Source organism: Chelonia mydas, chromosome 10 (assembly GCF_015237465.2).
Source record: "Chelonia mydas isolate rCheMyd1 chromosome 10, rCheMyd1.pri.v2, whole genome shotgun sequence".
NCBI classification, from domain to species: domain Eukaryota; kingdom Metazoa; phylum Chordata; order Testudines; family Cheloniidae; genus Chelonia; species Chelonia mydas.
Genome location: NC_051250.2, coordinates 17,005,331 through 17,032,265, shown reverse-complemented (window position 1 = coordinate 17,032,265; position 26,935 = coordinate 17,005,331). Strand labels below are relative to the sequence as shown.

Here is a 26,935-nt window from a genome sequence, read left to right as displayed (position 1 = left end):
AATCCACAAACACATACTGTACTGCAGAATATTTCCGAAGTATGGCCAAACCCACCCCCCAAATGTCATCAGAATATAAATATTACAGCCACTGATCTGAGCAGCTGTGGGCTGAAGACTTATGGACACCTTGGGGTGGTTCCTCTGAGGACAGCAAGGAGGCACATCAATGGCAGACTGTATAGGCTTCTTCACACAGGAAGATTATGTCAGTACAAGCAAAGGTGTGAATTTAAACCAGTGTGATAATACCAGAGTAACTCTCCACATGGGCACTCTTATTCCAGGGTACCAGGGCCTTATTTCTCTTTGGAATAAAACTGTCCGCACAAGGAGTTACACCATTTTAACTATATCAGTATAATTATACAACTACAACTGGTAAAATTTTCCCATGTAGACCATCCCTAAGCAGGGGGTTCCTCCTGCCTGTAGTAAGTACTCCATTTCCTCCATCCTAATGGAAATTCAAAAGAATATTGTTATACTGGAGAGTGTTGGTAGCCACCAACCAGTGTATCTTTGAGCTGTGAGCAATCACAGACTTCACTGAAGCCAACACCAAACCCTTTCCCTCATCCTGAACGAGGGAGCAAATAAATGCTCCTTTGTTTTCTGATAGCTGAAACAATAGAAACTACTGCCCAAACATGGTCCAGCATAACCAGGCTGGAATAGAAGCTGCGCCTGTGAGTGCCGGGAAGTTTCCATTGCAAATGCAGGAGCTGAAATGGGTTGGATTGCAGCAGTATGTGTGTCTGTGAGAGGGAGAAGCAGAAGGACATCAGGAAACCAGCTAGGAAAGCCAAGAGAGGGGCAGAGAAGCATTGGCAGCATGGCGATGAGAGGAACAGGAAGCCAAGAGAGAGTACTTCTTTGGGGCAGAATGCTGGCCGCAGCAGGCTAGGAATTGTGAACAAGAAAATTGCCTCGTGTTGTTCCTATTGTGCATGGGAAAGAGGAATTTGTATACATGCTTGGTAAATAAAGAGGATTGCACCAAAGAAATACCAGACTTGTATCATCAATTTCTGCTCATAACAGAAACAACCCAGAAAGGCCTTGAATATTGGCTAACCACTTAGGCTAAAAGGGACAATAATATTTCCAGCTGGCGACTGTTGGTTGACACACCAGAGCACACATAGCAGTCAGACCATCCTGGTGGGGTCAGTCAGTGCCACCTGAGATCACGCGCACAGTGCACACATGGTATGTGGCTAAGATAGCCATGTCATGTCCACTAGTCTCCCCTGAAATACCGGAAAGAAGGTGGTGGTAAATTTGAGTGCCATGGCATTATTTCCAAATTGCATTCCCTAGTTATGATTAACGCCGCTCTTTTGCAAAAATGAAAAAGAAATTCGAATTTCTGCTCCCTGCATCCTCTCAGTATTGCCTCTCCTCATGTTCTTACTGCAGAGTACAACCTATTACCGAGAATGAGCTAGTGAAGAGTACAGAAAGGAGATAGATTTCTGGGTCCTTGCTTCATGCGATTCTGGGACTTTGCCCTGTTTGCTTTGCACTGCGCATTTGACTGGCCCAGTGCTGCCAGACAGAAGTCAGCGACTTTTCTTTTTTGCAAACTTTGAGAGAAAATGGGCCTTGGACATTGTGCTGAGCTGACTGACACCGGAAGGTTTGGGCAGTATCTGGAGAGGAAACACTAAAACAGGACTGTCCCGCTGAATACTGTGGGGTTGGTAAGTATGTAATGAGATGCAACGGGGAAGGGGTTGGGGAGGATTAATAAGGGACAGGCCTGAATTAACCCCAGATGTGGACCTTGTATTCACAGCTAGGTTTGGAGCAGTTTGCAGCTCAAACCCCAATCTGTAATGGACCAAAGCCAAAGAACCCAAACTTTGCAGAATTTTTTGTTCCATTTCATTCTCTCTCCATCCTTCCACAATCAGAGATGGGCCCAAGAAGGATGTTCCTATGCTGACTCAGGAGGTCTAAGATTAACTCCTGGCTGTCCCACAAGCTTCCTGTGTGACCGGGGCAAGTCACTTCATCTCTGTCTGTTTCCCATCTGTGTAATGATGATAACAATTAGAGCTGTGTGAAAATTTTTAAAAACCCTCGTTTTGGGTCAAACTGACAATGAAATTTTTCAGAATGTTTGGTGAATCAAAAATTTGGAAAAAAAATTGTTTCTGGTTGAACTAAAATTTTCATTTTGATACTGACCCTTTTGAATCTTTCTAATATGTTGTTTAATAACATTAAAGGATTTCTTTTAAATGAAAAGTCGTTTCAAACACAAAAAGTGAAATGTTTTGCTTCAAAAATGTTTAAAACAAACATTATGATTTTTTCAGATTTTTGCTTTTGTTTGTTTTTTTCAGCCAAAACAATTTGGCAAAAGTGACACAAATTATCGAAATGTTTCAATGTCACCAGATCCTCATTTTTTTTTTTGCCAGAAAAAGGTTTCAGATGAAAAATTTCACTCAGCTCTAATAATGTCTTCCTTCCTCCCACCCCTTGTCTGACTTCTCCATTTAGATTGAAATCTCCTCAGAGCAGAGAATGTTTCTTAGTGTGTGTGTGTGTGTGCGCGCGCGCGCAGTGCCTAGTTCAATTGAGCCCTGGGTTCAGCTGAGGCCCCTACATGCTACTGTAATACAAATAATAATGAAAGTTTGGCTACAAACGCTCCAAAGTCCACAGGCACTTGGATCTGGTGCATTACTTCAGCTCATTGTAAAGCTGGGAGCCTTCTGTGAAATTTGGATTCTGGCTTGATTTCAAACATCCCATTGCCATGTTCAGAATGTTGCATTCTGGGCTTTTAATTGGGGCCCCTCTCTAATGACACCCCCAAATTAAGGCTGAATTAGATTCAAAAACTCTGACTGGCTGAGCCTATTCTGCAGACTATCAGTTTACTGAGCACTGCGAGTATGGTACAGTCAATAGTGCAGCAGCCCAAGGTTAAGTCCTAGGAATGGAGCCAGCTTTGGGGCTTTTGCTGTCCTAGGCAGACTAAAAACTCTGTCACCCATAGTGCTTAGTCACTCACATAATAAACCTGTCACAAAACATCTTCCTGCCTCAAGCAACCTCCCTTTCTGCTTGTTTGGCAGAACTGGCTCTGCCTGGAAGCTTGCATCATCTTCTGGCTATAGTGCGCTTCCACAGTATGCATCCGATGAAGTGAGCTGTAGCTCACGAAAGCTCATGCTCAAATAAATTGGTTAGTCTCTAAGGTGCCACAAGTACTCCTTTTCTTTTTGCGAATACAGACTAACACGGCTGTTACTCTGAAACCTGTCAAAAAGAAAAGCCACAGGCATACCCGCAACAATGATCCCCATCTAAGCGAATATTAATGTCAGCTCTTGCAACCTAAGATAAACAGAATCTCACTCCCAACTGTTGCAAAGAGCCATTCCCAGAAGCCCAAAGACTTATAAAAGAGGAGCTACCACTTGCCATGAACCTTGCACAAGAAACTAAAGCAGTGAAGAGATTAAGAGCACAGCAGATAAAATCATTCAGGGTCATACAAGTGGCCTCTCATTTTGTGCACATACAAGGTTTGCATACATAATTGCTGCAAAATATGTCCTTGGAAAATTAGACCGAGACAATGGATGCTGAGGACATTCAGTCCACATTGTGCAGGATGCAGCCTGAAGCCCTCGCAGTCCCACCTCAGTATCACTGTCCCTATTGTTATACTATTCTAGCATGTAAGGCATCAGGGCCCCAATAGATAGGCACTGTACTAACACATGTTAAAATACAGCCACTCTACCTATGAGGTTACAATCTAAGTTACCACAAAAAATGCACGTGGACAAAACAAAAGGGAGCTGGTGGAGGACAAGGTAACAACAAAGCAAACCTCTTAAATGCCATGACTATTAGTTGCAGAGCCATCAGTATAGTACGCAGCCTTCATTCATACTCACAGAACTCCACCAGCAGATACTTAGTTTCCTTCAGCGCTCTGTCAAAGTTGCTCTTTTTCAGCACCAGAATGTTGTTCTCCTCTTTGATTTTGGGGAGTCTGGCTTTCTTTGGCTTTGTTTCCTTTGGGCCTATTCCATCCTCTGCTGCAAGACTTGGGAGAAACGGTAACATGAGGAATGAAAGCCACAGTGTCTTCATCCTGCACCTACTGCACTTCGCAGGCACAGAGTGAGAAAAAGAGACTAAGAGCTGAATGTTTGCTGTTAAAATGGCCATTACCTTATCAGCAGACCAAGTGGCTAATTCCCACATGATAACGTTGATAACCAAAAGAACACCTTCTTGTCAACTCTTGGAAATGGGCCATCGTGATTATCACTACAAAAGGTTTTTTGTTTTTTTTTTCTCCTGCTGATAATAGCTCACCTTAATTGATCACTCTCGTTATAGTGTGTATGGCAACACCCATTTTTTCATGTTCTCTCTGTGTGTGTGTGTGTATATATATATATATCTATATCTTCCTACTGTATTTTCCACTGCATGCATCCGATGAAGTGGGTTTTAGCCCACAAAAGCTTATGCTCAAATAAATTTGTTAGGCTCTAAGGTGCCACAAGTACTCCTGTTCTTTTTGCTGATACAGACTAACACGGCTACCACTCTGAAAATTGACAACAAAGTCTGCCATGAGTGGAGCCAACCTTGCTCCTCCACAGGAAAGTCAGAGCTGTTAAGTGATATGATCACTTTTTAGCAATGCTTGGAAAACCAATTCCTGGGCAGTTAAGGGGGAAAGGTTCTCATCAATGAGAACAATATCTGGCGAGGGAGAGAGGAAATACTGAATAAAGCTTGGCTATAGAAATGAGAGTTGGGTTAATAATGTACCTATAATTAAGAACACCAGCTATGTTATTAACTTTACCCAGAGTTGATGTAGAGATGACACAGATGTCCCCATTGGAACTTAGGTAAGTAAGGGGGCCTTGATAACTGCTCTTAAGGATAATATTTGGTCATCTGTTATACTAATGGGACTGCTTACTGAAGGTCTGATCCAAATCCCATTGACATTAGTAGAAAGACTCCCATTGATTTACGAGGGTGTTGGATCATATCCCAAATAAGCTACAAGTCAGTGGGTGAAATCTTGGCTCTGCTGAAATCAGTGAGAGTTTTGTCATTGGCTTCATTGGAGGCAGGATTTCACCTACTTTGAGAAGTGGTAGCTGCATCTGGCCCATAGTAATTAGCTAATGTCTCCATAGACCTCTGAAGGTGCAGAGCACTCTGTTAGAATTCTATACAGTGCATATGTGGGTACCCTTGTCAAAGCATGTTGAAGAATATCCTTACAGAGAGATGGTGCATTACAGGAATAACAGATGGCTTATTTCCCAAAATATTTGCCACATGGTAACTAAAAAAGAAACAGCCTTGTACATTCCTAATGCCCTTTTCTTAGATTATTGACTGGAATGCAATGTAGCATACAGGCCAAAGTTACAGCTTCTGCAGAGGAGACCAAATGGTCTGTTAAAACAACAAGGAGTCCTTGTGGCACCTTAGAGACTAACAAATTTATCTGGGCATAAGCTTTCGTGACATCTCACTGAACCTCTTCTTTACTGACATTTCCAGGATGTAGATGGCCATTTCTTTCCTGGGACAAGTATTGAATGGTGTCTTCACCATTATAATTTTTTTTCATAAAGTAGTCATGCAAAGGGTCAGGATGATACCATTTCTGAGAAAGTCAGGAAACCTGTTCTAGGAGGTCCACTTACTCATGGCTATAGAGGCATCTGGTTTTTGAGAAGAAGAAAGGGAGAACATGAAAATATTTGATAGGGTGTTGGGGAAGGAAGATGTGGTCTAGTGGCTAGGTCCGGTGGCTAGGCCTTGTTTCCAGTCTCCGCTCTGCCATTGTTCTGATCTGTGACCTTGAACAAGACACTTTGCACCTCTGTACCTTAGCTTCTCCATCTGTAGAATGGCGGTCATACTACTACCTTCCTTTGTGGAACACCTGGAGATATAGAGATGAAAAACACTGTATAAAGAAAAAGGAGTACCTAACCTTAGTCTCTAAGGTGCCACAAGTACTCCTTTTCTTTTTGCGAATACAGACTAACACGGCTGTTACTCTGAAAACTGTATAAAGGGGTGTTACTTGTTCAAAGCACAAACCAAAACTGTTAATTACAAGCTGTTAATTACCAGTCTACAAAGAAAGGCGATAGTATGCCTGTAAATAGGGATACAGATGTTAGTAACTTATTCAGATCAATAAAAATATAAAATAAAAGTTCTGGAGAAACTAGTCCAAATTTTTTAAAAATATGCCTGGCATTATATGCGCCATTTTAGCAAATGATGAAGTAGAAATGATAGATTATTCTGTAGCTGTATTTTCTCTTTCAGGCATTGTTGTAGTAGGGCCTGATTGGAAGCCACTGAAGTCTGTGGAGAAATTCCATTGACTGCAGTGGGCTTCGGATCAGGCTCATAATGTGGCTGGAACCATATTCTCTTATCACGCACATAGAACTCTTAATGAAGTAACTGAGAGCTTTGTGTACAACTTGAGGGAAAGATATGACCCTATATAAACATTGTTGCTAAATCAACAAATGCAAAAGGATTTTGTAAGAATGACTGACAAAAACTAGAAAGAGGTTGGTTTGACTTTGGTTGTATTTTTTCTATAATCTGCTCTTTTCAAAGTTCTTTTATAAGTGACTTTTTCATTCCCTGGATGTATCTAAGAATGTGAAGAGGCCTGCATGGGCTATCTGAGACGAACATCCTTTCAGTAGTTATCTCAGATCACAGCCTAAGCCGGCCTAAGTAATAAACCTACAATGACAAGGTCATTTGTTCAAGTAGTTACTCTTCACTGTCTGCCACTGAAACAAGTGATAAGTAACCTAAATCCTTCATGAAGAACCCTTATCAGTGAATACCGCAGTATATTGGGAAAGGTTGTTGACCTCAAAGTTATGGAAAGAGGTTAGAGTAAAGCAGAGTAGTTTAAAGAATGAAGAGTACTTGTGGCACCTTAGAGACTAACAAATTTATTTGGGCATAAGCTTTCGAAGCTTATGCCCAAATAAATTTGTTAGTCTCTACGGTGTCACAAGTACTCCTCATTCTTTTTGCTGATACAGACTAACACGGCTGCTACTCTGAAACCTGTCAGGGTAGTTTAGGAAACAGGCCTGTCGGGGCCAGGTGGCAGAGGGGAAGAGAATCTGTTTGCTGAATTGTGCAGAAAATTGAAAATTCAAGGGTGTAAAAATCATTCACAACAAAATAGCAAAAATGGTCAGTACTTTTGCACAGCCTTGGTTATAGGAAATAGTGCTTTATGTCGTTAGAGAACTGTGGAAATACTAAATGCTGCGGAACTGGAATGTTAGCTGTCAATTAATATTATATGCAATGTGGTTGTAGCGGTGTCAGTTGGGTGAGGTAAAATAAAAAGTGAATGTTCTACAAATATACTTCTTGGTAAGCGTTTTTTTTAAATGGCCTTGCACATTAAAATGTGATACCCTTATTGGGATATGAGTCAAATGCAACATACGGACATTTGGGCCGCATCTGTATATTTTGATATTTTAAAAATTCCTTTGAAACCAAATGCAAATAAAGAAGTTTTAAAGTGATTTAATGTATTTTCAGAGTAGCAGCCGTGTTAGTCTGTATCCGCAAAAAGAAAAGGAGTACCTGGGGCACCTTAGAGTCTCTAAGGTGCCACAGGTACTCCTTTTTTTAATGTATTTTATTATTATTACTCTTATTGATAGCTTTGGTAAACACTTTGCCCTGAGTTATCACTGTCCATCTAAGGCTTGCAACACACTTACAAACATCAGTTTATTTAGCCTCACGGTAGTTTTGTGAGGTAGATAAGTATTATTGCTCATTTTACCAAGTCCAACTCCATTAAAATCAATGGAAAGGTTCCCACTGATTTCAGTGGAGTTGGGTCAGTCCCTAAGTGATTTGTCTACAGTCACAAAAGAAGTCTGAGGCAAAGCCGTGACTAGAACCTGGGTTTCTTGACATCTGAAGCTGGGTTTTAATAACCACAACATCATCCTGCTCTCTGTACTGTATGTTCTTATGCATTATTCAGCTCAGATCAGAAGACAGAGAGGGTGATCTAGAGTGTCTTTTAAAAAATTGACAGGTTTCAGAGTAACAGCCGTGTTAGTCTGTATTCGCAAAAAGAACAGGAGTACTTGTGGCACCTTAGAGACTAACCAATTTATTTGAGCATAAGCTTTCGTGAGCTACAGCTCACTTCATCGGATGTAGCTCACGAAAGCTTATGCTCAAATAAATTGGTTAGTCTCTAAGGTGCCACAAGTACTACTTTTCTTTTTAAAAAATTGTTTTGTTTGAATATAAAAGACACCTTACAACTTGTATCTCTGCAAAGTTATCCACTCGATCTGAACTGAAAGAAGCGTATATGTCTTTAGAATCTCATCTTCAGCCTCCTTCTGTTACTTCAGCAGAGATGGATACAGCGTGGATTCATTGTGTCTCTTAACCATGCGAAAAATAAAGGCATCTGTAGAAGTTGTTCAAAGAAATACTGGATAAACTTTAAAAGAGCATTATAAAGCCTTTTTAAATGTATCGTGCAGTCATCTCTAAAATGGAAAGATGTATTAACTTCCCACGCTCTAAAGAAAATAGAACTGGAAAGAAAGAGCAATATACAAATACAAAAAGGTTTGTCAGCATTTTTGTAAGTGCATGGTGTTCAGTGTGGCGAATTGCCATCTAGTGGTATGTTGAGGGAATAGCAAAGTCATATAGGCTACTTTTAGTGTGATGGTGTAATTAGAGTGTACAGCTATGGTAAGGACTTGTGGCTTCCACAATGTCTCTGTCCAAGTGCTATGAGCTCAGCACACGTTCCAACTGACAGCACTGTACAGTTTTGTTAGCACTTTTCCATAAGAAGCTAAATCTCATCCAAGATTAACAAGATTAGGTCTCTTTTGCCTCTTTCACTAGTGTAAATCAGGAGTAACTCCACTGAAGTAAATGGAATTACACTGGTATGAAACTGAATCCGACCAGAAGAAATGGACTAGAAAGTGAAGTGTTTGGTGTACTCACCACTTGATAATGCTGAAGATAAATATGCTAATGAAAATGCTACTGTCATAAATATAAAGGGAAGGGTAACTACCTTTCTGTATACAGTGCTATAAAATCCCTCCTGGCCAGAGGCAAAATCCTTTCACCTGTAAAGGGTTAAGAAGCTACGGTAACCTCACTGGCACCTGACCCAAAATGACCAGTGAGGGGACAAGATACTTTCAAATCTGGAGGAGGGGGGGAAAGGCTTTTGTCCGTCTGTGTGATACCTTTGCCGGGAACAGATCAAGAATGAAAGCTCTCCAACTCCTGTAAAGTTAGTAAGTAATCTAGCTAGAAAATACATTAGGTTTTCTTTGTTTTTTGGCATGTAAATTTGCTGTGCTGGAGGAAATGTGTATTGCTGTTTTTGTGTCTTTTTGTAACTTAAGGTTTTGCCTAGAGGGATTCTCTGTTTTGAATCTGACTGCCTGTAAGATTATCTTCCATTCTGATCTTACGGAGTTGTTCTCTTATCTTTTTTTGTTCTAATAAAGTTCTGATTTTTAAGAATCTGATTGGGTTTTTTGGGTCTTAAAAATCCAAGGGATTTGTGCTCATCTTGTTTATTCTCAAGCCTCCCCAGGAAAGGGGATGTAAGGGCTTGGGGGGATATTTTTGGGAAATAAGAACTCCAAGTGGTCCTTTCCCTGTTCTTTGTTTAAAACACTTGGTGGTGGCAGTGTTTTACCTAATCCAAGGGCAAAGACTTTGTGTCTTGGGGAATTTTTAACCTAAGCTGGTAGAAATAAGCTTAGGGGGTCTTTCATGCGGGTCCCTACATGTGTACCCTAGAGTTCAGAGTGGGGAAGGAACCCTGACAGCTACTGTAATTATTTACAAGTTCACAATAATAATTAAGGTAGAAAATTTCAGTTTAAAATAACAAAGTCCAGTGGGGGCACAGATTGTCGATAGTTTGTATTCTGTTTGCATTAACTTATCCAACTGTGCTTATTAGACAGCTTTCAGGATGTGGCTGTTGGTTTTTGTTATTTGTTTTTGCCATTGCAGATGAATGATCCACCACGAATATTCAATGACTTTTTCACACAGTTGGATAAGTCACTATCATGAAGACTTTATTTAAATTACGAATTCTCCAGTCCTTGTGGACTCCCCCATCACCTTCTAGATTATTCCACAAAGATAACAGGCGTCTTGTGGCTCACATTGTTTCACACTATGAATCTATAAGCCGGTGTGAACAGGAACTGCCAGAACACTTCAACTTTGCAAGTGATGTCCTAGACAAATGGTCTCAGCTGGAAAAGGTAGCAATTATTTTACATCACAGATATTGGGCCAGATCTTCAGGTGGTGTAAATCAACTATAGAAGAGATATGCTGATTTACACCTGCTGAAGAACTGATCCTTTATTTTCTTTTCTGTCTCAGAAATCTTTGTATCTTTAAGGCATCAGCTACAAAAGATAATTTGCCTTTTAATGTTAGAGACACCTTAATCTCTCTGTCTGTAACAATAAGGGATCACCCACTAGTGAAGTGTGGTCCTTGTTCTTGTTCTTTCTCTTAAACCATTTCATATCTCCTTGCTTATTTTAACTTCTTGAGTTTTCTGCTAGGCTGGGAAGAGACCTCCAATTGCAGCTTTCTGGTGGATAAATGATAAGGGAGATGAGGTGAAGTGGAGCTTTGAGGAGCTGGGATTTTTGTCTAGAAAAGCAGCCAATGTGCTCTCTGACCCATGTGGATTGCAAAGAGGAGACCGAGTAATAGTGATTCTACCTCGGATACCAGAGTGGTGGATACTGAATGTGGCTTGTATCCGAACAGGTTAGTAAAAATATTTGGACATTACTGAATGTGGTGGAGAAAGAAAAGAAAATAAAGAAATCTGAAAATCACCAAATTAATTTGAAAAGAGTATGTAAGTTAATGAATTGCTAGGCCAATGTGCCTAATTAGTAGTTATAGTAGTATTGTTCCTTTGTACAACAGTAGTGTCTCAGAACCCCAGTCATAGACCAAGCCCCCACTGTGATATGTTCTGTACAAATATGGAGCCCTCTGTTACAACCATGCCACCCCAGTGGTTTCAATTACAGGCTAGATTTAGCCAATTATATTATAATTGAAGGCAGAATATATTAATTTGATATAACCAAACAGTTAAACAATTTGGGCTAACAAGTTGCTGTTATAATTTTGCAAATTTTGTGCCGTTGCAAATTTTATAAGCATTCTGTCCACTCCATCATCCGATTCATTAATTGAATAGTACCGGTCTGTCCTGGGTCCAGTACTCATCAATAGTTTCATTAATGATTTGGATAATGGAGTGGACAGTATGTTTATCAAATTTGTGGCTGACACCTAGCTGAGAGAGGCTGCAAGCACTTTGGATGACAAGATTACAATTCAAAAGGACCTTGATAAATTGAGAATGGGTTTGAATCAACAAGATGAAATTCAGCAAAGACAAGTGCAAAGGTAGGAAAAACCGAATGAATACAAAATGGGGAATCACTGGCTAGGCAGTAGTACTGCTGAAAAAGATCTGGCATTTTGGTGGATCACAAATGAATCAACAATGTGATGCAGTTGCAACAAAGGCTGGTATCGTTCTGGGGTGTATGGACAGGACTGTTGTATGTTTAAATCTCTGCCAGAAGCTGGGAATGCGCAACAGGGAATGGGTCATTTGATGATTACCTATTCATTCCCTCTGGGGCACCTGGCATTGGCGGATGACAGGATACTGGGCTAGATGGGCTTTTGGTCTGACCCAATATGGCCATTCTTATGTTCTTAAATGGGCTGAATCAAACCCCAGCTCTAAACATCTTCAACTTTGGCGTATTCAAGATCTTGACTGACAGTTGGTAACTTGGGCCCATCTTTACTCATGATCTGAAATAATTGCTTGTTCATTCTTAACATGGACTTTGCCATCATATCATTGATATGACCTTCATGTGTGTTCTCTAAGGGGTGGGCTCTTTATAAGTGACTCCATTTCTCTGTGGCTGATGTGCCTACTGTCATCTAACTAAAAACATTTTAAAAATTCATCCCCAATTTAGAAAAATAACATTGTTGCTCTTTTCTAGGAATTGTCTTTATTCCAGGGACATCCCAATTAACGGCCAAAGACATTTTCTATCGACTCCAGGCTTCGAAGGCCAAGTGCATCATTACCAATGACACACTGGCACCTGCAGTGGATTCTGTCATGCCTGATTGCCAGTTTCTGAAAACCAAGCTAATTGTTTCTGAAGGCAGCAGGGATGGGTGGCTAAACTTCCAAGAGCTACTAAAGTAGGTATCAGCTGTTTTAGCAATGTCACTATGAGATTAAACAAAAGCCAGGTGTATCCGTTAAATAAACTGATGAGGAATCCTTCACTTTAGAATCCATTTCTAGCATAGACTCATGGACTTTAAGGTCAGAAGGGACTATCATGGTCATCTAGTCCAGCGGTTCTCGAACTGTGGGTCGGGACCCCAAAGTGGATCCCAACCCCATTTTAATGGGGTCACCAAGGCCAGCATTAGACTTGCTGGGACTCGGGGCAGAAGCTGAAGCCCGAGTTCCACCCTCACTGCTTGGGCTGCAGCCTCCTCTTCCCCCACCACCCTGCCCTGGGGCGGCGGGGCTTGGGCTACCTCCCCACTCCATGTCATGTAGTAACTTTGTTGTCAGAAGGGGGTTGTGGTGCAATGAAGTTTGAGACCCCCTGATCTAGTCTGACCTCCTGCACATTGCAGGCCACAGAAGCTCACCCACCGCCTCCTGTAATAGACCCCCTAACACCTGGCTGAATTACTGAAGCCCTCAAATCATGATTTAAAGACTTCAAGTTACAGAGAATCCACCATCTACACTAGTTTAAACCTGCAAGTGACCCATGCCCCATGCTGCAGAGGAAGATGAAAAACCTCCAGGGTCTCTGCCAATCTGACCTCGGGGGAAAATTCCCTCCCAACCCCAAATATGGCGATCAGTTCAACCCTGAGCCAACATCTGGGAAAGAATTCTCTGTAGTAACTCAGAGCCCTACTGCATCTGGCGTCCCATCACAAGCCATTGGGGATATTGCTTCCAGCCGTCACAGATCAGCTACATGCCATTGTAGGCAGTCTCATCTGACCATCCCCTCCATAAACTTATCAAGCTCAGTCTTGAGTTAGGTTTTTTTCCCCTGATGCTCCCCTTGGAAGATTTGAATGAAAAGCTTTGCCATCCCTCCACTCGCTCACTCTAGTTACTGCATTAACTTTAATTTCTCTTCCTTGCCTTCGGGGCCCTGAAGAGCTCTCTCCTGGCCTGTGCCTTAGACCTTCTGTCTTTGCACGTTCCCCCAGACTCCATTCTGTCAACAACACCAGCCACAAAGCACCATTCATTTCCCTCTCCCATTCCACACCTTTGTCCTGGTTGCCTCATTTGTGTGCAGTAACTTACCCACCTTCTTGTCAGATCACGCCTTCTCACAGCTTGCTGCTGTTTCTACAATGCCCACAAAAGAGCAATTTACAACCCCAAAGCTTCCCTTTGTAATTTATCTTATCTGTGCCTGTTTTTTAGAGCCCAATCCAAAGCCCACTGAAGTCAGCAGAAAGATCCCCTTGACTTCACTGGATTTTGACTCAGAGCCTTAGACTGAGTTCTGTGGGGCTGTGACTGGTTTTGCTTGTGAATGCTGTTCAGCTTTGAGCCTCTGGACATCTCTGAGTAAATAATTATAGAAAAAAACCTCTAGACTATGCTGTTAGAAAAGGAGTACTTGTGGCACCTTAGAGACTAACCAATTTATTTGAGCATAAGCTTTCGTGAGCTACAGCTCACTTCATCGGATGCATACTGTGGAAAGTGTAGAAGATCTTTTTATATACACACAAAGCATGAAAAAATACCCCCTCCCACCCCACTCTCCTGCTGGTAATAGCTTATCTAAAGTGATCTAAAGTTTTTTTGTTGTAATATCACAACTTTCATGTCTGTAATAACATCAGCCACACTATCAGAGGCTCATTCACCTGCACATCCACCAATGTGATATATGCCATCATGTGCCAGCAATGCCCCTCTGCCATGTACATTGGTCAAACTGGACAGTCTCTACGTAAAAGAATAAATGGACACAAATCAGATGTCAAGAATTATAACATTCATAAACCAGTCGGAGAACACTTCAATCTCTCTGGTCACGCGATTACAGACATGAAAGTTGTGATATTACAACAAAAAAACTTCAAATCCAGACTCCAGCGAGAAACTGTTGAATTGGAATTCATTTGCAAATTTGATACAATTAACTTAGGCTTGAATAGAGACTGGGAGTGGCTAAGTCATTATGCAAGGTAACCTATTTCCCCTTGTTTCTTCCCTACCCCCCCCCCCCCCCCCCCCCCCCCCCCCCCCCCCCCCCCCCCCCCCCCCCCCCCCCCCCCCCCCCCCCCCCCCCCCCCCCCCCCCCCCCCCCCCCCCCCCCCCCCCCCCCCCCCCCCCCCCCCCCCCCCCCCCCCCCCCCCCCCCCCCCCGACGTTCTTGTTAAACCCTGGATTTGTGCTGGAAATGGCCCACCTTGATTATCATACACATTGTAAGGAGAGTGGTCACTTTAGATAAGCTATTACCAGCAGGAGAGTGGGTTTGTGTGTGTTGGGGGGGGGGGGGGGGGGATGAGAAAACCTGGATTTGTGCTGGAAATGGCCCAACTTGATTATCATACACATTGTAAGGACAGTGATCACTTTAGATAAGCTATTACCAGCAGGAGAGTGGGGTGGGAGGAGGTATTTTTTCATGCTTTGTGTGTATATAAAAAGATCTTCTACACTTTCCACAGTATGCATCCGATGAAGTGAGCTGTAGCTCACGAAAGCTTATGCTCAAATAAATTGGTTAGTCTCTAAGGTGCCACAAGTACTCCTGTTCTTTTTGCGAATACAGACTAACACGGCTGTTACTCTGAAACCTAGACTGTGCTGTTGGTTCTCATATCTTAGATTGCATGAGCTCACACGTGGAGGCACAGTCTGTCAATAGCAGAATCCCCGGAGTTAGTCTGTATTGCTGTATTCTACAGAGTCATAACTAGTGCAGCTGTTTATTTTGTAAGACTAGTAACCGAGCCCAGCATTGCTCTGTTTAATGTCTGAACTGTAGCAAATATTGTGGGCTCTTTTGAAAAGAGTGCATATAGTCACTGTTAGGAATTATGTGTTCCACAGGGTGGCACCGGCTGACCATAACTGCATCAAGACCAAGAGTCGAGACCCAATGCTCATCTATTTTACCAGTGGAAGCACAGGACCTCCAAAAATGGTTGAACATTCCCACAGTAGTTACGGCATAGGATTTACAGTCAGTGGCAGGTATAACCCCTAACTGCTCCTAAGAGTCTGACTTAGTGACAAGATCCCTTGTTGAAGGGAAAGGAGGCAGTGACAGTAAAAGCCTTATAAAATTAGATATTTCAATAGCAAAGAAACCTGCTTTCCCCTCCCCCTTAAAACCACGATGAAAAGCTTTTTACAGCAAGAAATTGCAATTCAGATCATCAGCAATAATGATTTGTTACCCAAGGGACAGGGTAAGTGGACTATTCCACTTGCAGAAAAAACAGGATAAAGCTCAATTTTTAATAGCACATGGGCATTTCCAAAAAATAAAGTTTCCTGGGCCAGATCCTCAACTGGTATAAATTGTCATAGCTTGGTTGAAACCAATGGCAATGTGCTGATTTACACCAGATAAGGATCTTGCCTCTTGATTTTTGCTTCATGGGGAGGGTGAAATTTCATGAAAATTTAAAAAAATCTAACAAATCATGGTGCAAAATGTTACCCCAAATGACCACCTCTTGAGTGAAGAAGAGAGAGTGGCCAATTTCTTTCTTTCTTCTGTTTATATCTGCATTACCTTTATTTCCAACTACTGTGCAATATTGGAATATTCTTTTAATTGAAGTAAGAGGTGACACACATGTCAGACAATACAAGAAGAAAACATGGTCATGTGCAGAGGTCTTCAAAAGTGTGGCATGCTCAGATCCTAATGATGTCATTGAGAGCACCTCTGGAAATCAGGCTATATCTGTTACCCAAAAGAACATTGGTGCTGAGCGTCAAGTATGGGGAATACTAGAGTCACTGTGCAAAACACTGGGCTTGAATCTCAAATACACTTGGGATCAGCTGTGTTTGGAGTGTAACCTGAACTTGTGAAGCTTGAATGAAAACTTCTTATACTCCCTGGTCCTGATCTAAAGGTGATTGTAATAGAAACACTCCTGTGGACTTCAGTGAGCTTTGAAGCAGCCTTGTCTGGTTATCTATCATTCTGAGGCTTCCCGTTGTATTTTGAGTTTCAACCTTATTGATAACCATATGACTGAGAGAGTCAATAAAAGCCATTTCCTTCAGGTTCCTAGAGAAAGAGCCTGTGGTTTAGCTGCTCTCTCTGATCTGGGTTGGGGGGGAGATCTCCAAATGCTGCATTCAGCTCTGGAGCTGGATGCAGGCTTTGTGGCTCGAGCCCACTGCTGTAAATAACACATTCTAGAAGAAAACAGTAAATTTGAAACATGAAAAGAGAGAGAGAAAGGAAAGAGGAGGGGGCCCAAGAGAGGAGAGGGGAAGGATCTTTACGATTAAATTTAATTTCTTATGAACTTTGTGCTGTTCAGTGAATATGGCTTGCTGACACCACATCTTCTAAATGAGGCCTCCAGCCCCTTTTCCTTATTATCTAGTAACCTGCATTCCACTCTCTCATGCTGCATGTGACAGCCTCTGACAGTAGATAAATTCTTTCCCTCTGAATTATCAGGTACTGGCTGAATCTGACTCCCTCAGATATATTCTGGAATACGTCAGACACAGGATGGGTCAAGTCAGCCTGGAGCAGCTTTTTTTCTCCCTGGAGTAGCGGATCCTGTGTCTTTATACACAACATGCCACAGTTTGAACCAACAACTGTCGCGAATGTAAGAATAACAATTCACACTGCAGGTTTTATTTCTATTTTGCATAAGTGAAGCAGACCCCGACAATTCAGAATCAAATACACACTGACCCTCATAGAATCATAGAATATCAGGATTGGAAGGGACCTCAGCAGGTCATCTAATCCAACCCCCTGCTCAAAGCAGGACCAATCCCCAATTTTTGCCCCATATCCCTAAATGGCCCCTTCAAGGATTGAACTCACAACCCTGGGTTTAGCAGGCCAAAGCTCAAACCACTGAGCTATCCCTCCCCCCTAATACACACCACTCGCCCCCTTCTCCCCCCAGCAGCACCAGGCTCCCTTATTTTTAGTGCCTTCTGAGGAAAGGGGCAGGCAATGTCCTATATGCACCCTCTCTCACCCTGGATTTTCAAACAGTGGCTGACGAGCCCACTTCTCCCTGTTGTGTGTCAAGGATCCAGCCACAGAGCCCACTCCCCTCCACATCAACATCTTCTGAACACAGGACAGCCTGTTTTCCTAAGTACACGGCTCGGAAAGGCTCATCCAGTCCCACTGCTGCCAGTGATCAGGGCTTTTTCTTCAATCTGGAACATAGTAGCCTTGGGTAGTAATTAGCAGCCCTGACATTAGAAACACCAGATATTCAGTCTGATCATTAACCTCTTCATGACTGTCGGAGGGTGAATACTTTTAATGGCTATGGCAATAGGACTGAATGATACAGATCCTGAGACATCACTGGCTTTCCTTACTGAAGTTGAGAGCCAAATTCTTCCCCTTTGTTGAAGTCCATGGCATTCCCCATTGTGAATTTGGCCACTGCATTTAGAATTGTAGGCACTCCAGTTCCACAGTGGTAGGTACGGTACAGGAACCTGAATGGAACAGCATAAATCAGAATAGGATGGTGTTTTCTATGGCATCCATAGCCCCATTAGCCACTCACACATTTGCAGGATCAGGCCTCAATCCATCCTTTCTGTTCAATCTGGTAACTTTCCAATTTTTAATTTTTCCAGACTCTCTCAAGGTATCCCATAACCACTTTCTGCACAGCACCAACTGCCTACTGCATGCTTGTGCAGCACGGTGTTACCAGGTACCATACATCTGCTTATTGGTAATGGTAAATAGAGACGCATTCTTAATGATAGGACAGGTCTCGTCGTTTGGTTCACTACATTGTTTTCATTTTATTTTCTGCTTTAAATGGCACCTTGTTAAGGGGTCATTCTAACAAGAGAAAATGTTGTGCTGGAATCCTAGAGCCAACAAAAACCCCACGAATTCAGTTCCTGTGCAATATGGGAGCAAATCTTTGGAAAGACAATAAGGATGAACCAAGCCAGTTTGGGCAAGTGCAGCTACCTTCAAACATGAGATTGTTTTAAGGCTCAGAGGTAGCTTGAGGCAAGATATGGCCAACTTTTAGGCAAGACTGGATAAGAGTTATACCTGTGTAAGGCAGAATTTGTCCCATACATTTGAAAGTAAAATGAGCAGTTAAATTGGCCACTCACAAATTGATATTTATTTGGAAGTTGTATCCAATGATATGCTATTCTCTGGAAATATTCAGCTCAAACGGATGTGGTATATGTGTGTTCCTAGCAGTTATTACACACTGGATAACGTATGCAGTTTATTCAGATCTGATCCTGGCCTTCTGGGGTCTTGTAGCCAGAAGAGCAGGTCTTGCATATATGTTTTAATCCAGCCACAGTTGACTCCTGTCTTGGAAGTGAATCAAAGTTCTGCGCTGCCAACAGCAATGGTGTGAGAGATCTTGGTACCAGTGGGTTACTTTTCTGAGCACAGCTGTACAAACCCTCTGCTCTTCTCCACTGTCATAGTATGCTTGTTCACTGGCATAAGTTAGCTGAGATCTCCTGTGTTTTCTTGAGTTAGCTCTTCCAAGAAACAGCTGCTCTTTCTTTTCTGTTGACCTCCATAAACGTTTCATTTGCAAGGGATCCCCATCCTGGTACCACTGAAGCAAATGGAAGCTTTGCATTGACTTCACTGGAAACTGGATCAGGACCTAAGATGATCTAAGAGTCAAAGTACAGCCTTCTACAGCATGATGATTATTTAAGTTTTCCACAATGGCACTTGAGGTTGGAGGCATGTGTCAACAGTTTAAAGTTGAGGGAGGTTGGCCAGCTAAAACCATTTGAAAACTGTAGGGTTATTGACTCTTATTGTTTTCTGTTCCTCTCGAGTTACAAGTTCATGAGTCTGCGTCACTGTGTGACTGGAGGGGAGCCGCTCAATCCAGAAGTGATGGAGCAATGGAAAACCCAAACAGGTCTGGATATCTATGAAGGCTATGGCCAGACGGAAACAGTACGTCTGCACTTATTATCACATGGTAACCTCTAACAATGTAACCTTACAGGGACACGATGCATCTGTCAAACCGTGGGAAAGGGCAGGAATTTACTTAGTTCAAAGTTGTTAAGGAAGCTATAGGTGAATTAGGTATTGAGTTTTATATAATCAACATAACAACTAGACTTATAGATTTTAAAGCCTGAATGATCCATTATGATTATCAAACCTGACCCCCTGCATAACACAGGCCACAGAATTTCACCTAATGATTTTTTCTTCAAGCCCAGTACTTGTGGCTGAACTGGAGCAACATTTTGAGAAAGAGAAACTAGAAGTAATTAGCTACAAAAACCCACGTGCCATGCTTTGAATTAAAACAGAAAACCAGCTTCATAGCAAGATTTGTGTATATAGAAATTTAGGGTCTGAACATAACAAAAATACTTAGGGCCAAATTCAGCCCTTATTTAATTTTATCTTCAAAGTGGACACACAGTAATGCTGCAAGACCAGGGTCCCTTTACATCCCTTTTCTGGAAAGCTGAGGTGTGTCCACAGAGCCACCCACACAGCCAGCCAGGTACACAAGCAATCTCAGCAGGGGAGGTGCATAGTGGAGGTGGGAAACGTGCACTGAAATGTGTGGACAGTGCCTCTTGGCAGCGACGCTGAACCATCAACTGGTCTCTCTTGCTGGGAGTGGGTTTGTGGGAAGAGAAAAGTTGTGTGCCACTGGACAATTTTGTTTTCTCTTCATACAAATACTCAGAAGAGGTGACATGGAGTTGGCCCTCAAAAGTTATCACATGTGAACATTGTCAGCTAGATTAAAATCACTAAGAACCCTACTATGTTGCACAAATAAAAAACCATGTATTATACAGGTAACAATATGTGCCAACGTGAAAGGAATGAAAATTAAACCAGGCTCTATGGGAAAGGCATCTCCACCTTATGATGTTCAGGTATGTTGATACATTTTCCTGGCTGAGCTCTATCTAAAAGATAGTTCTCATCCTCTTCTCCTCATATTATAGTTGTGAACTGTAAAGAAATTACATTGGACCAGTCAAAACAATCATGTTTTTCTTCCTGCAGGTTGTAGATGACCAGGGTGATATTTTGCCTCGAGGAGAAGAAGGAAACATTGCCATCCGAATCAAACCTACAAGGCCATTTTGTCTTTTCTCTCAGTATTTAGTAAGGAGACTTCTTATTATATTCAGAAAGTTTCATGCCACTTCTCAGACGTATTGAGAAGTCCATAGGTAAAATCCTGGCTCTATTGAAATCAATGGCAAAATTTCCTTTGACTTGAATGGGGCCAGGATGTCACCCAACATGTTCACAAGGTCTCTTAGGGTAAGTCTATGCTGCAATTAAACACCCACAGCTGGCCCTTGTCAGCTGATTCAGGTTCCCTGAGCGCAGGCTACGGGGCTGTTTAATTGTGGTGTAGATGCCTAGGCTCTGGGACCCTGCAAGGGGGAAGGGTCCTAGAGCCCAGGCTCCAACCTGACCCCAAATATCTACACTGTAATGTTATAGCCCCATAGTCTGAGCCCCACAGCCTGAGTAGCTGACATGAGCCAGTTGCAGGTGTTTTATTGCAGTGTAGACATACCCCAAGAGTCCCACTCTGCTTCACGGTTTCCTCCTTGCTATGAGGTGGGGCAGGCAGCACATTATACCAGATCTCTATCTGGCACAGCATACATCCCCTGACATCCCAACACAGCTTTGTTGGTCTGTATGCTCAGTGCTCCACCAATTCCCACTCCTTCCATTCACCTGCAGGGGTGGAGAATGATGTAGCAGCTCTGCAGAAGCTGCTCTGCCCCCCACACAGCTACCCAGGGACATTAAGAGATGTCATATTCCCCTGCACCTATGCAAGCCATCCAAGATTTTGGCCCTTTGAGTCTACGTTCTGCTGAAGAATATAGAATCATAGAATCATAGAATATCAGGGTTGGAAGGGACCCCAGAAGGTCATCTAGTCCAACCCCCTGCTCAAAGCAGGACCAAGTCCCAGTTAAATCATCCCAGCCAGGGCTTTGTCAAGCCTGACCTTAAAAACCTCTAAGGAAGGAGATTCTACCACCTCCCTAGGTAACGCATTCCAGTGTTTCACCACCCTCTTAGTGAAAAAGTTTTTCCTAATATCCAATCTAAACCTCCCCCATTGCAACTTGAGACCATTACTCCTCGTTCTGTCATCTGCTACCATGAGAACAGTCTAGAGCCATCCTCTTTGGAACCCCCTTTCAGGTAGTTGAAAGCAGCTATCAAATCCCCCCTCATTCTTCTCTTCTGCAGACTAAACAATCCCAGCTCCCTCAGCCTCTCCTCATAAGTCATGTGCTCTAGACCCCTAATCATTTTTGTTGCCCTTCGCTGGACTCTTTCCAATTTATCCACATCCTTCTTGTAGTGTGGGGCCCAAAACTGGACACAGTACTCCAGATGAGGCCTCACCAGTGTCGTGTTCCAGCTATATCCTGCATGTGTGGTCTTTTTGTCCTGCCCTCTGTTGGAGACATCATCACACCTGATGAAGTGTGATTGATCTTAGCTAAATATTAGTATACAAACCACAGTACTGAAATTTCAATGCATGGGTGATCATTTTGTCTTTTAAATGGTGATGGTATATACTCCCTAACATGACGACACAAATGGGAATGTTTCATAGGTTAGTGCTAGTGTAAAAGGCTTGTAAAGTGTGTATCCTGTTGTCTTCCTCAGTGGATTGTCCTCATGGAGGGTAACTACTCCTGTAGCTTATGGACGTACTCCTCGAGATAAAGTGGTAGAGAACTGTGTTTTGCTACTGAAACTCTAAGCTCAAAACCTCCCCTGTCATTGCACTAGTAAATAATAATTTCTCTCTTGAGAAGGAAGGTTGTATATTTGAATAATTAGTTCTGCTGAGGGGAATTTCTGACGGAACACATCTTTCCCTTCTCCCTCTAACACACAGTGCTAATCAGTGTGGCTATATTTTTAAATTCAAATCATAATATTACGCAGAATACACTAGTCTTGGAAATATATGATGATACTGTCCTGATCATGTTTTATTTCTGTGCACTATAGCAAGATGGATGGATTACACTGCACTAAAGATCAGTTAAGGTGTGTGAAATGTTGTTTGATTGTTGTCAGGATAACCCAGAGAAAACTGCCTCCACAGAGCATGGGAATTTTTATATCACTGGGGACAGAGGGATTATGGATGAAGAAGGATACTTTTGGTTTGTTGGAAGGTCTGACGATATCATTAATTCTTCAGGGTAGGTCCATTACTGTTGGGTTTGCAGGTTTGTCTTACAATGTTGCTCTGTAGTATCACAAAATACAATTAAAAAACCCTTTTTCATGAAAAGATCAATAGTTTCATGCTCTCTTTTAGATATCGTATCGGACCATTTGAAGTAGAAAGTGCCTTGATACAGCACCCAGCAGTCGCAGAATCAGCTGTTGCAAGCAGCCCAGATCCCATCAGAGGAGAGGTAAAAGGGCTGGTATAGAAAGACGTACTCTTTCAGTGAAATGTAGAGTTCCTGCTCTACACAGTATACTTGCTTGGAATGAGTTGCAGATGCTGGGAAAAAAACTTGGAATATAGTTTTAGGTGTCATTATTACAAAAGATCAAACATGGAAAAAAACCAATTTTATGAAGAAATTTGAAATTTCAACTTTGTTTCCGTATTACAGAATTTGACATGGAACAATTTTTTGTTTTGTCAAAAAAATTCTGAAATATTTTTTCAACAAAAATTGATTTTTTTAATCGTCTGTGTTTATCCTTTTCTCCCTTTTTTCTCACAAAGGACAGTAAAATTAATTAAATCCAATGGCTTTCTTTTTTTTCTTTTTCCTGCTCTGTAACTTTTCAAAATTTCCCCAGCTTTAGGAGAGTGTCAGAGTTACAGTTTCTTTTATCTTTTTGCAGCTGTTACTTTTCAAAACTTCCTCCACTTTGGAAAAGTTAGAGTGGAAAAAAAAAGAAAGAAAAAGTAAAATAAAGATCCATCCTGGACATGATTATTCTGTTGCATTCAGAGGCAAACAGGAAAAGGGAGGGAGAAAAAGGAAAAATAAAATTCTAAATTTGAAATTCACCATTTTGATGAAACACTGGATTTTTAAAAAACTGATGTTTTTCAGTTTAAAAATATATCACTTATATCTTAAAGTTTCAGATGAAAATTTTTGACCAGCTCTAGACGTTATCTAGTTTTCTTTTTTTAAGTGAATGAGCATATGAAAAAGCATTGTAGAAATGGTACCTCTTCCAATGTAGTATTTCGAGGGACAAGGTAGGTGAGGTAATATCTTTAATTGGATGAGCGTCTGTTGATGAAAGAGACAAGCTTTCGAGCTACACAGAGCTCTTCTTCAGGTCTGTGTAGCTTGAAAGCTTGTCTCTCTCACCAACAGAAATTGGTCCAATGAAAGGTATTACCTCCCCCACCTTGTGTCTCTAATATCCTGGGACCAACATGGCTACAACAACACTGAAAACAAGATATAACATATCGACTAATAAAGCGACACTATAGGTAAGGATCAGATCCTTAGCTGTTGCAAACTGGCATAGCACTCCTGAAATCATAATCTATTGATTTCAGTGTAGCTATACTACTTTATATCAAATCAAGATCTGGCCCAGGGATTTTAACGTCTCAGTATGATTGCTAAATTGCACCAGGCTTTTTTAGTCTAATGGAACTAGATTATCTGACATTAGAAGGGCCCCAAAAGGCCTCAAAGGAAGTGAAACCATGGTTTTATTGTCCAGTAGGGATTCTGGCAGGCCCTGGAGAGCTGTACTGTTCCAGAGCTGCATTCTCTGCAGCATTAGAAGGGGCAGCGTGGGGGCGGGGTGGGAGCTAGGAAAGCCATTCATTCAGTATTAACCAAAGAGGCAGGCTTTTCTGAGGTTTGTCCCCCACCCAGTACTGAGAGAAAACTGGACATGCTTTTGTCCAGTATGGGATGGGGGACACCAGAGTGTGCTGCTCCACCCCTGCTGCCATGACCTCGCAGGCACCCCTGGCAGGGACAGGGTCATGGAGCGCGGGGTGGACCCACACCGTTCTCAGAAGTACTGGAAGACCCGGTGTTCCAGGAACGCATGAGTGGCCGCTCTAGTGGAAGCATGGCCAGTAAGTCCATTCCTATGCGGATCCACAGGCCCAACCGCGCAAAGCAGGTGCACCGTGGGCCACTATAGTCGCTGCTGGAGCCCAGAAGCTGCCATTGTAGCTATGCAGGCGAGCCACACTTTGCCCTTCGGTTGAGATTTTATCCCTGCACCTCTCTGCCACATAGATCTGCTTAAATCACGCTTATTTTTTGGTGCTCCAGTCAGCTACATAGCTGTCATCCTCCACTCCAGAAGTGGCTGCACTTCATGCTGGGGTGCAGTTTGTAAAGCACTTTTGGATACTTTGGATGAAAGACACTATGTAAAAGTAAGATTATTATTCCACCAATAGCTATTCAGACTCACACCTTAGGCAGAGAATTTCAAAATTGGGCACTCAAAATTTGAATCAATCGAAGCCACTGGGAACACTGAACCTTAGAAAATCAGGGCACTTATTTAAGTGATTTAGTATGGAATAAAGTGTCTAATTTCATACCCAAATTACAGTCTTTTGGATTTGGGCTTTTTCATGCTCGCATTTTTTAGCCTTGATTGCTTGTCGAAGACTAAACACACCCATTTATTTTCATCGTAACTGTTATTGCACAGGTGGTGAAAGCTTTTGTTGTCCTGGCTCCTGATTTTCTATCACATGACCCAGAAAAATTAGCTCTGGAGCTGCAGGAGCATGTGAAAAAGGTTACTGCTCCCTACAAGTATCCCAGAAAGGCAAGTACCCACCCCCCGCTAAATAAAAGGGGCATATTCTAAGCACAGCTTTCCTAAGTGTTTTGGAAATCAAGCCATGTTTATGACAAAGTACACCAATTCCTTTACAGTCTATTAAAAGCATTGTCTGTATCATGCTCTGAATGCAGTTCATTATGATGGAGTCACTCAATAGAAGCGGTGTGCGCACACGCTCACTCACGTCCTGAACTGGGCAATGCTGTAAGGATTGAGAAGAAATGGAACCCATCACTCACTACAAAAACATGATCTGGTAACTCCCTCCACAGCCTGCTCCCTACCCACAGCTTTAGCCCACTAAACACCAACCTGTTCAGGATCGTAGTAAAAACCTCTTCTGCACTGCCCCACGCACAAGTGTGAGTAAGGGGTTCACAGTCAAGCTCAAAGCTGTACCAACAGTACTGACTCCCAGTTCCCTGTCCGAACCACTAGGCAGCAGTTTATTTTGCACATATTTGGGGTTTTTTGTTCTTCCCAGGGACTCACAAGGAACTACGTCCCCAAATCAGAAAGGACCTGCCCTAAATATGCTCATTTTTTCCCACACAGGTGGAATTTGTTCAACAGCTGCCAAAAACAGTTGCTGGGAAAATCCAAAGGAAGGTATTAAGGAACAAAGAGTGGGGAAGAGCGTAGCGTCATGTGGACAGTCGAGAGCAAAGTTTCTTTCACTTCCACCATCATATGTCTCATGTTTTCACTTTTCTCTATTGGGCCGGTGGTCTAATATTGTGAACAAAGAGCATTAGCAGCATGGATGGGACTATTAACTACAAAAAGAAGACGAGATAAACTTGCTTATAGAGTGCATAATCATTCCCACAGGATTTTAAAATAGAGATAATTTATTAGGACCAGGCGCTCTCATTGATTTAAAAGGCTTTGAATCAGGCCATTTAGGAAAAGAGTGGATATGACTAACAAAAGAGAAGGAGGATGCTGGAATGCAAAGGGAAGATATGAGAATTTGGGAATCTATAGGGGAGGATGGGATGGGAAACAACTTTCTTATCCCAGGAAAATTTTCAAGATTTCAAAAAATTTCCCCATCCCAAATCAAGACAAAAATTCAAAATATCAAAAATTTTCATGGACAATCCTAATTTTTTTTTGTCCAGGTCAGTGGAAACATTTTGTTTCAACATTTTTGAAATGTTTCATTTTAATTTTGACTTTTTTTTTACCATAATTAATTTAAATTTCAAAATTAAAAGTCATTTAGAATCAAAAAATTGAATTTTTTATTTCAAAAATGTCCCATTTTGACCATTTCAAAACCTTTTTTTCCCCAATATTTTTTTTCCTAAGCAAGAAATTTGTCAGAACTGATGCTAACAGTTTTGGTTTTGGTGAATCAGCATTTTCCAATGACTAGCACTACTTGTAGGTGTATTATCAGCTGGAAGAATTAGATTTTGGAAGCTTTCTATCCCTGCTGTTTTTATTTGTCTTGTTGAGCTCATTAGATAATTAACTCTTTAAAATGGGGAAAGAAGGGAAGAGACAAAGTGCTCTGGGTTAAGGGACAAATCAGACCTACTTTACGCAATGTAAATGATTACAAGATAACTATTACTGCACAGGAGGTAAATATCAAATTGCCTTCTCTGTTATACATTATGCACTGTTTGCATCTCTTCAGTAAACGAG

General features: G+C 41.9%; 2 protein-coding genes across 3 annotated transcripts in view; one reads left to right on the top strand and one right to left on the bottom strand.

The window, feature by feature from the left end:
* PDILT (protein disulfide isomerase like, testis expressed) overlaps nt 1-4,231 on the bottom strand; it is a 36,900-nt gene extending 32,669 nt beyond the window's left edge. The window contains exon 1 of the mRNA XM_007064386.4: nt 3,927-4,231. Coding sequence (XP_007064448.3) covers nt 3,927-4,203 — 277 coding nt within the window. The 5' untranslated portion in view covers nt 4,204-4,231. The remainder of the gene's footprint in view (nt 1-3,926) is intronic.
* Nucleotides 1,532-26,175, top strand: LOC102937966 (acyl-coenzyme A synthetase ACSM4, mitochondrial-like). 2 transcript variants are annotated; one of them, XM_037910727.2, is made up of 14 exons: nt 1,532-1,706; nt 10,108-10,367; nt 10,680-10,890; nt 12,168-12,375; nt 15,295-15,438; nt 16,895-17,051; nt 18,058-18,137; nt 19,261-19,384; nt 20,257-20,337; nt 20,471-20,572; nt 22,541-22,668; nt 22,788-22,887; nt 25,142-25,261; nt 25,835-26,175. In XM_037910727.2, the coding sequence occupies exons 2-14, from the start codon at nt 10,167-10,169 to the stop codon at nt 25,919-25,921; spliced, it is 1,743 nt and encodes a 580-aa protein (XP_037766655.1). In that variant the 5' UTR covers nt 1,532-1,706; nt 10,108-10,166; the 3' UTR covers nt 25,922-26,175. The 2 variants fall into 2 exon arrangements, with proteins under 2 accessions (XP_037766655.1, XP_043380026.1); XM_043524091.1 differs by lacking the exon at nt 1,532-1,706 and adding an exon at nt 9,199-9,374.
* Nucleotides 26,176-26,935: the final 760 nt, after the last annotated feature.

What these genes read in the sequence shown, in the direction of transcription:
- LOC102937966 (XM_037910727.2), top strand. Translation starts at nt 10,167, where the DNA reads ATGAAGACTTTATTTAAATTACGAATTCTCCAGTCCTTGTGGACTCCC. An exon ending in AACTTCCAAGAGCTACTAAA is followed by an intron (nt 12,376 to 15,294) that starts GTAGGTATCAGC and finishes TGTGTTCCACAG; the next exon opens with GGTGGCACCGGCTGACCATA. An exon ending in GATATCATTAATTCTTCAGG is followed by an intron (nt 22,669 to 22,787) that starts GTAGGTCCATTA and finishes GCTCTCTTTTAG; the next exon opens with ATATCGTATCGGACCATTTG.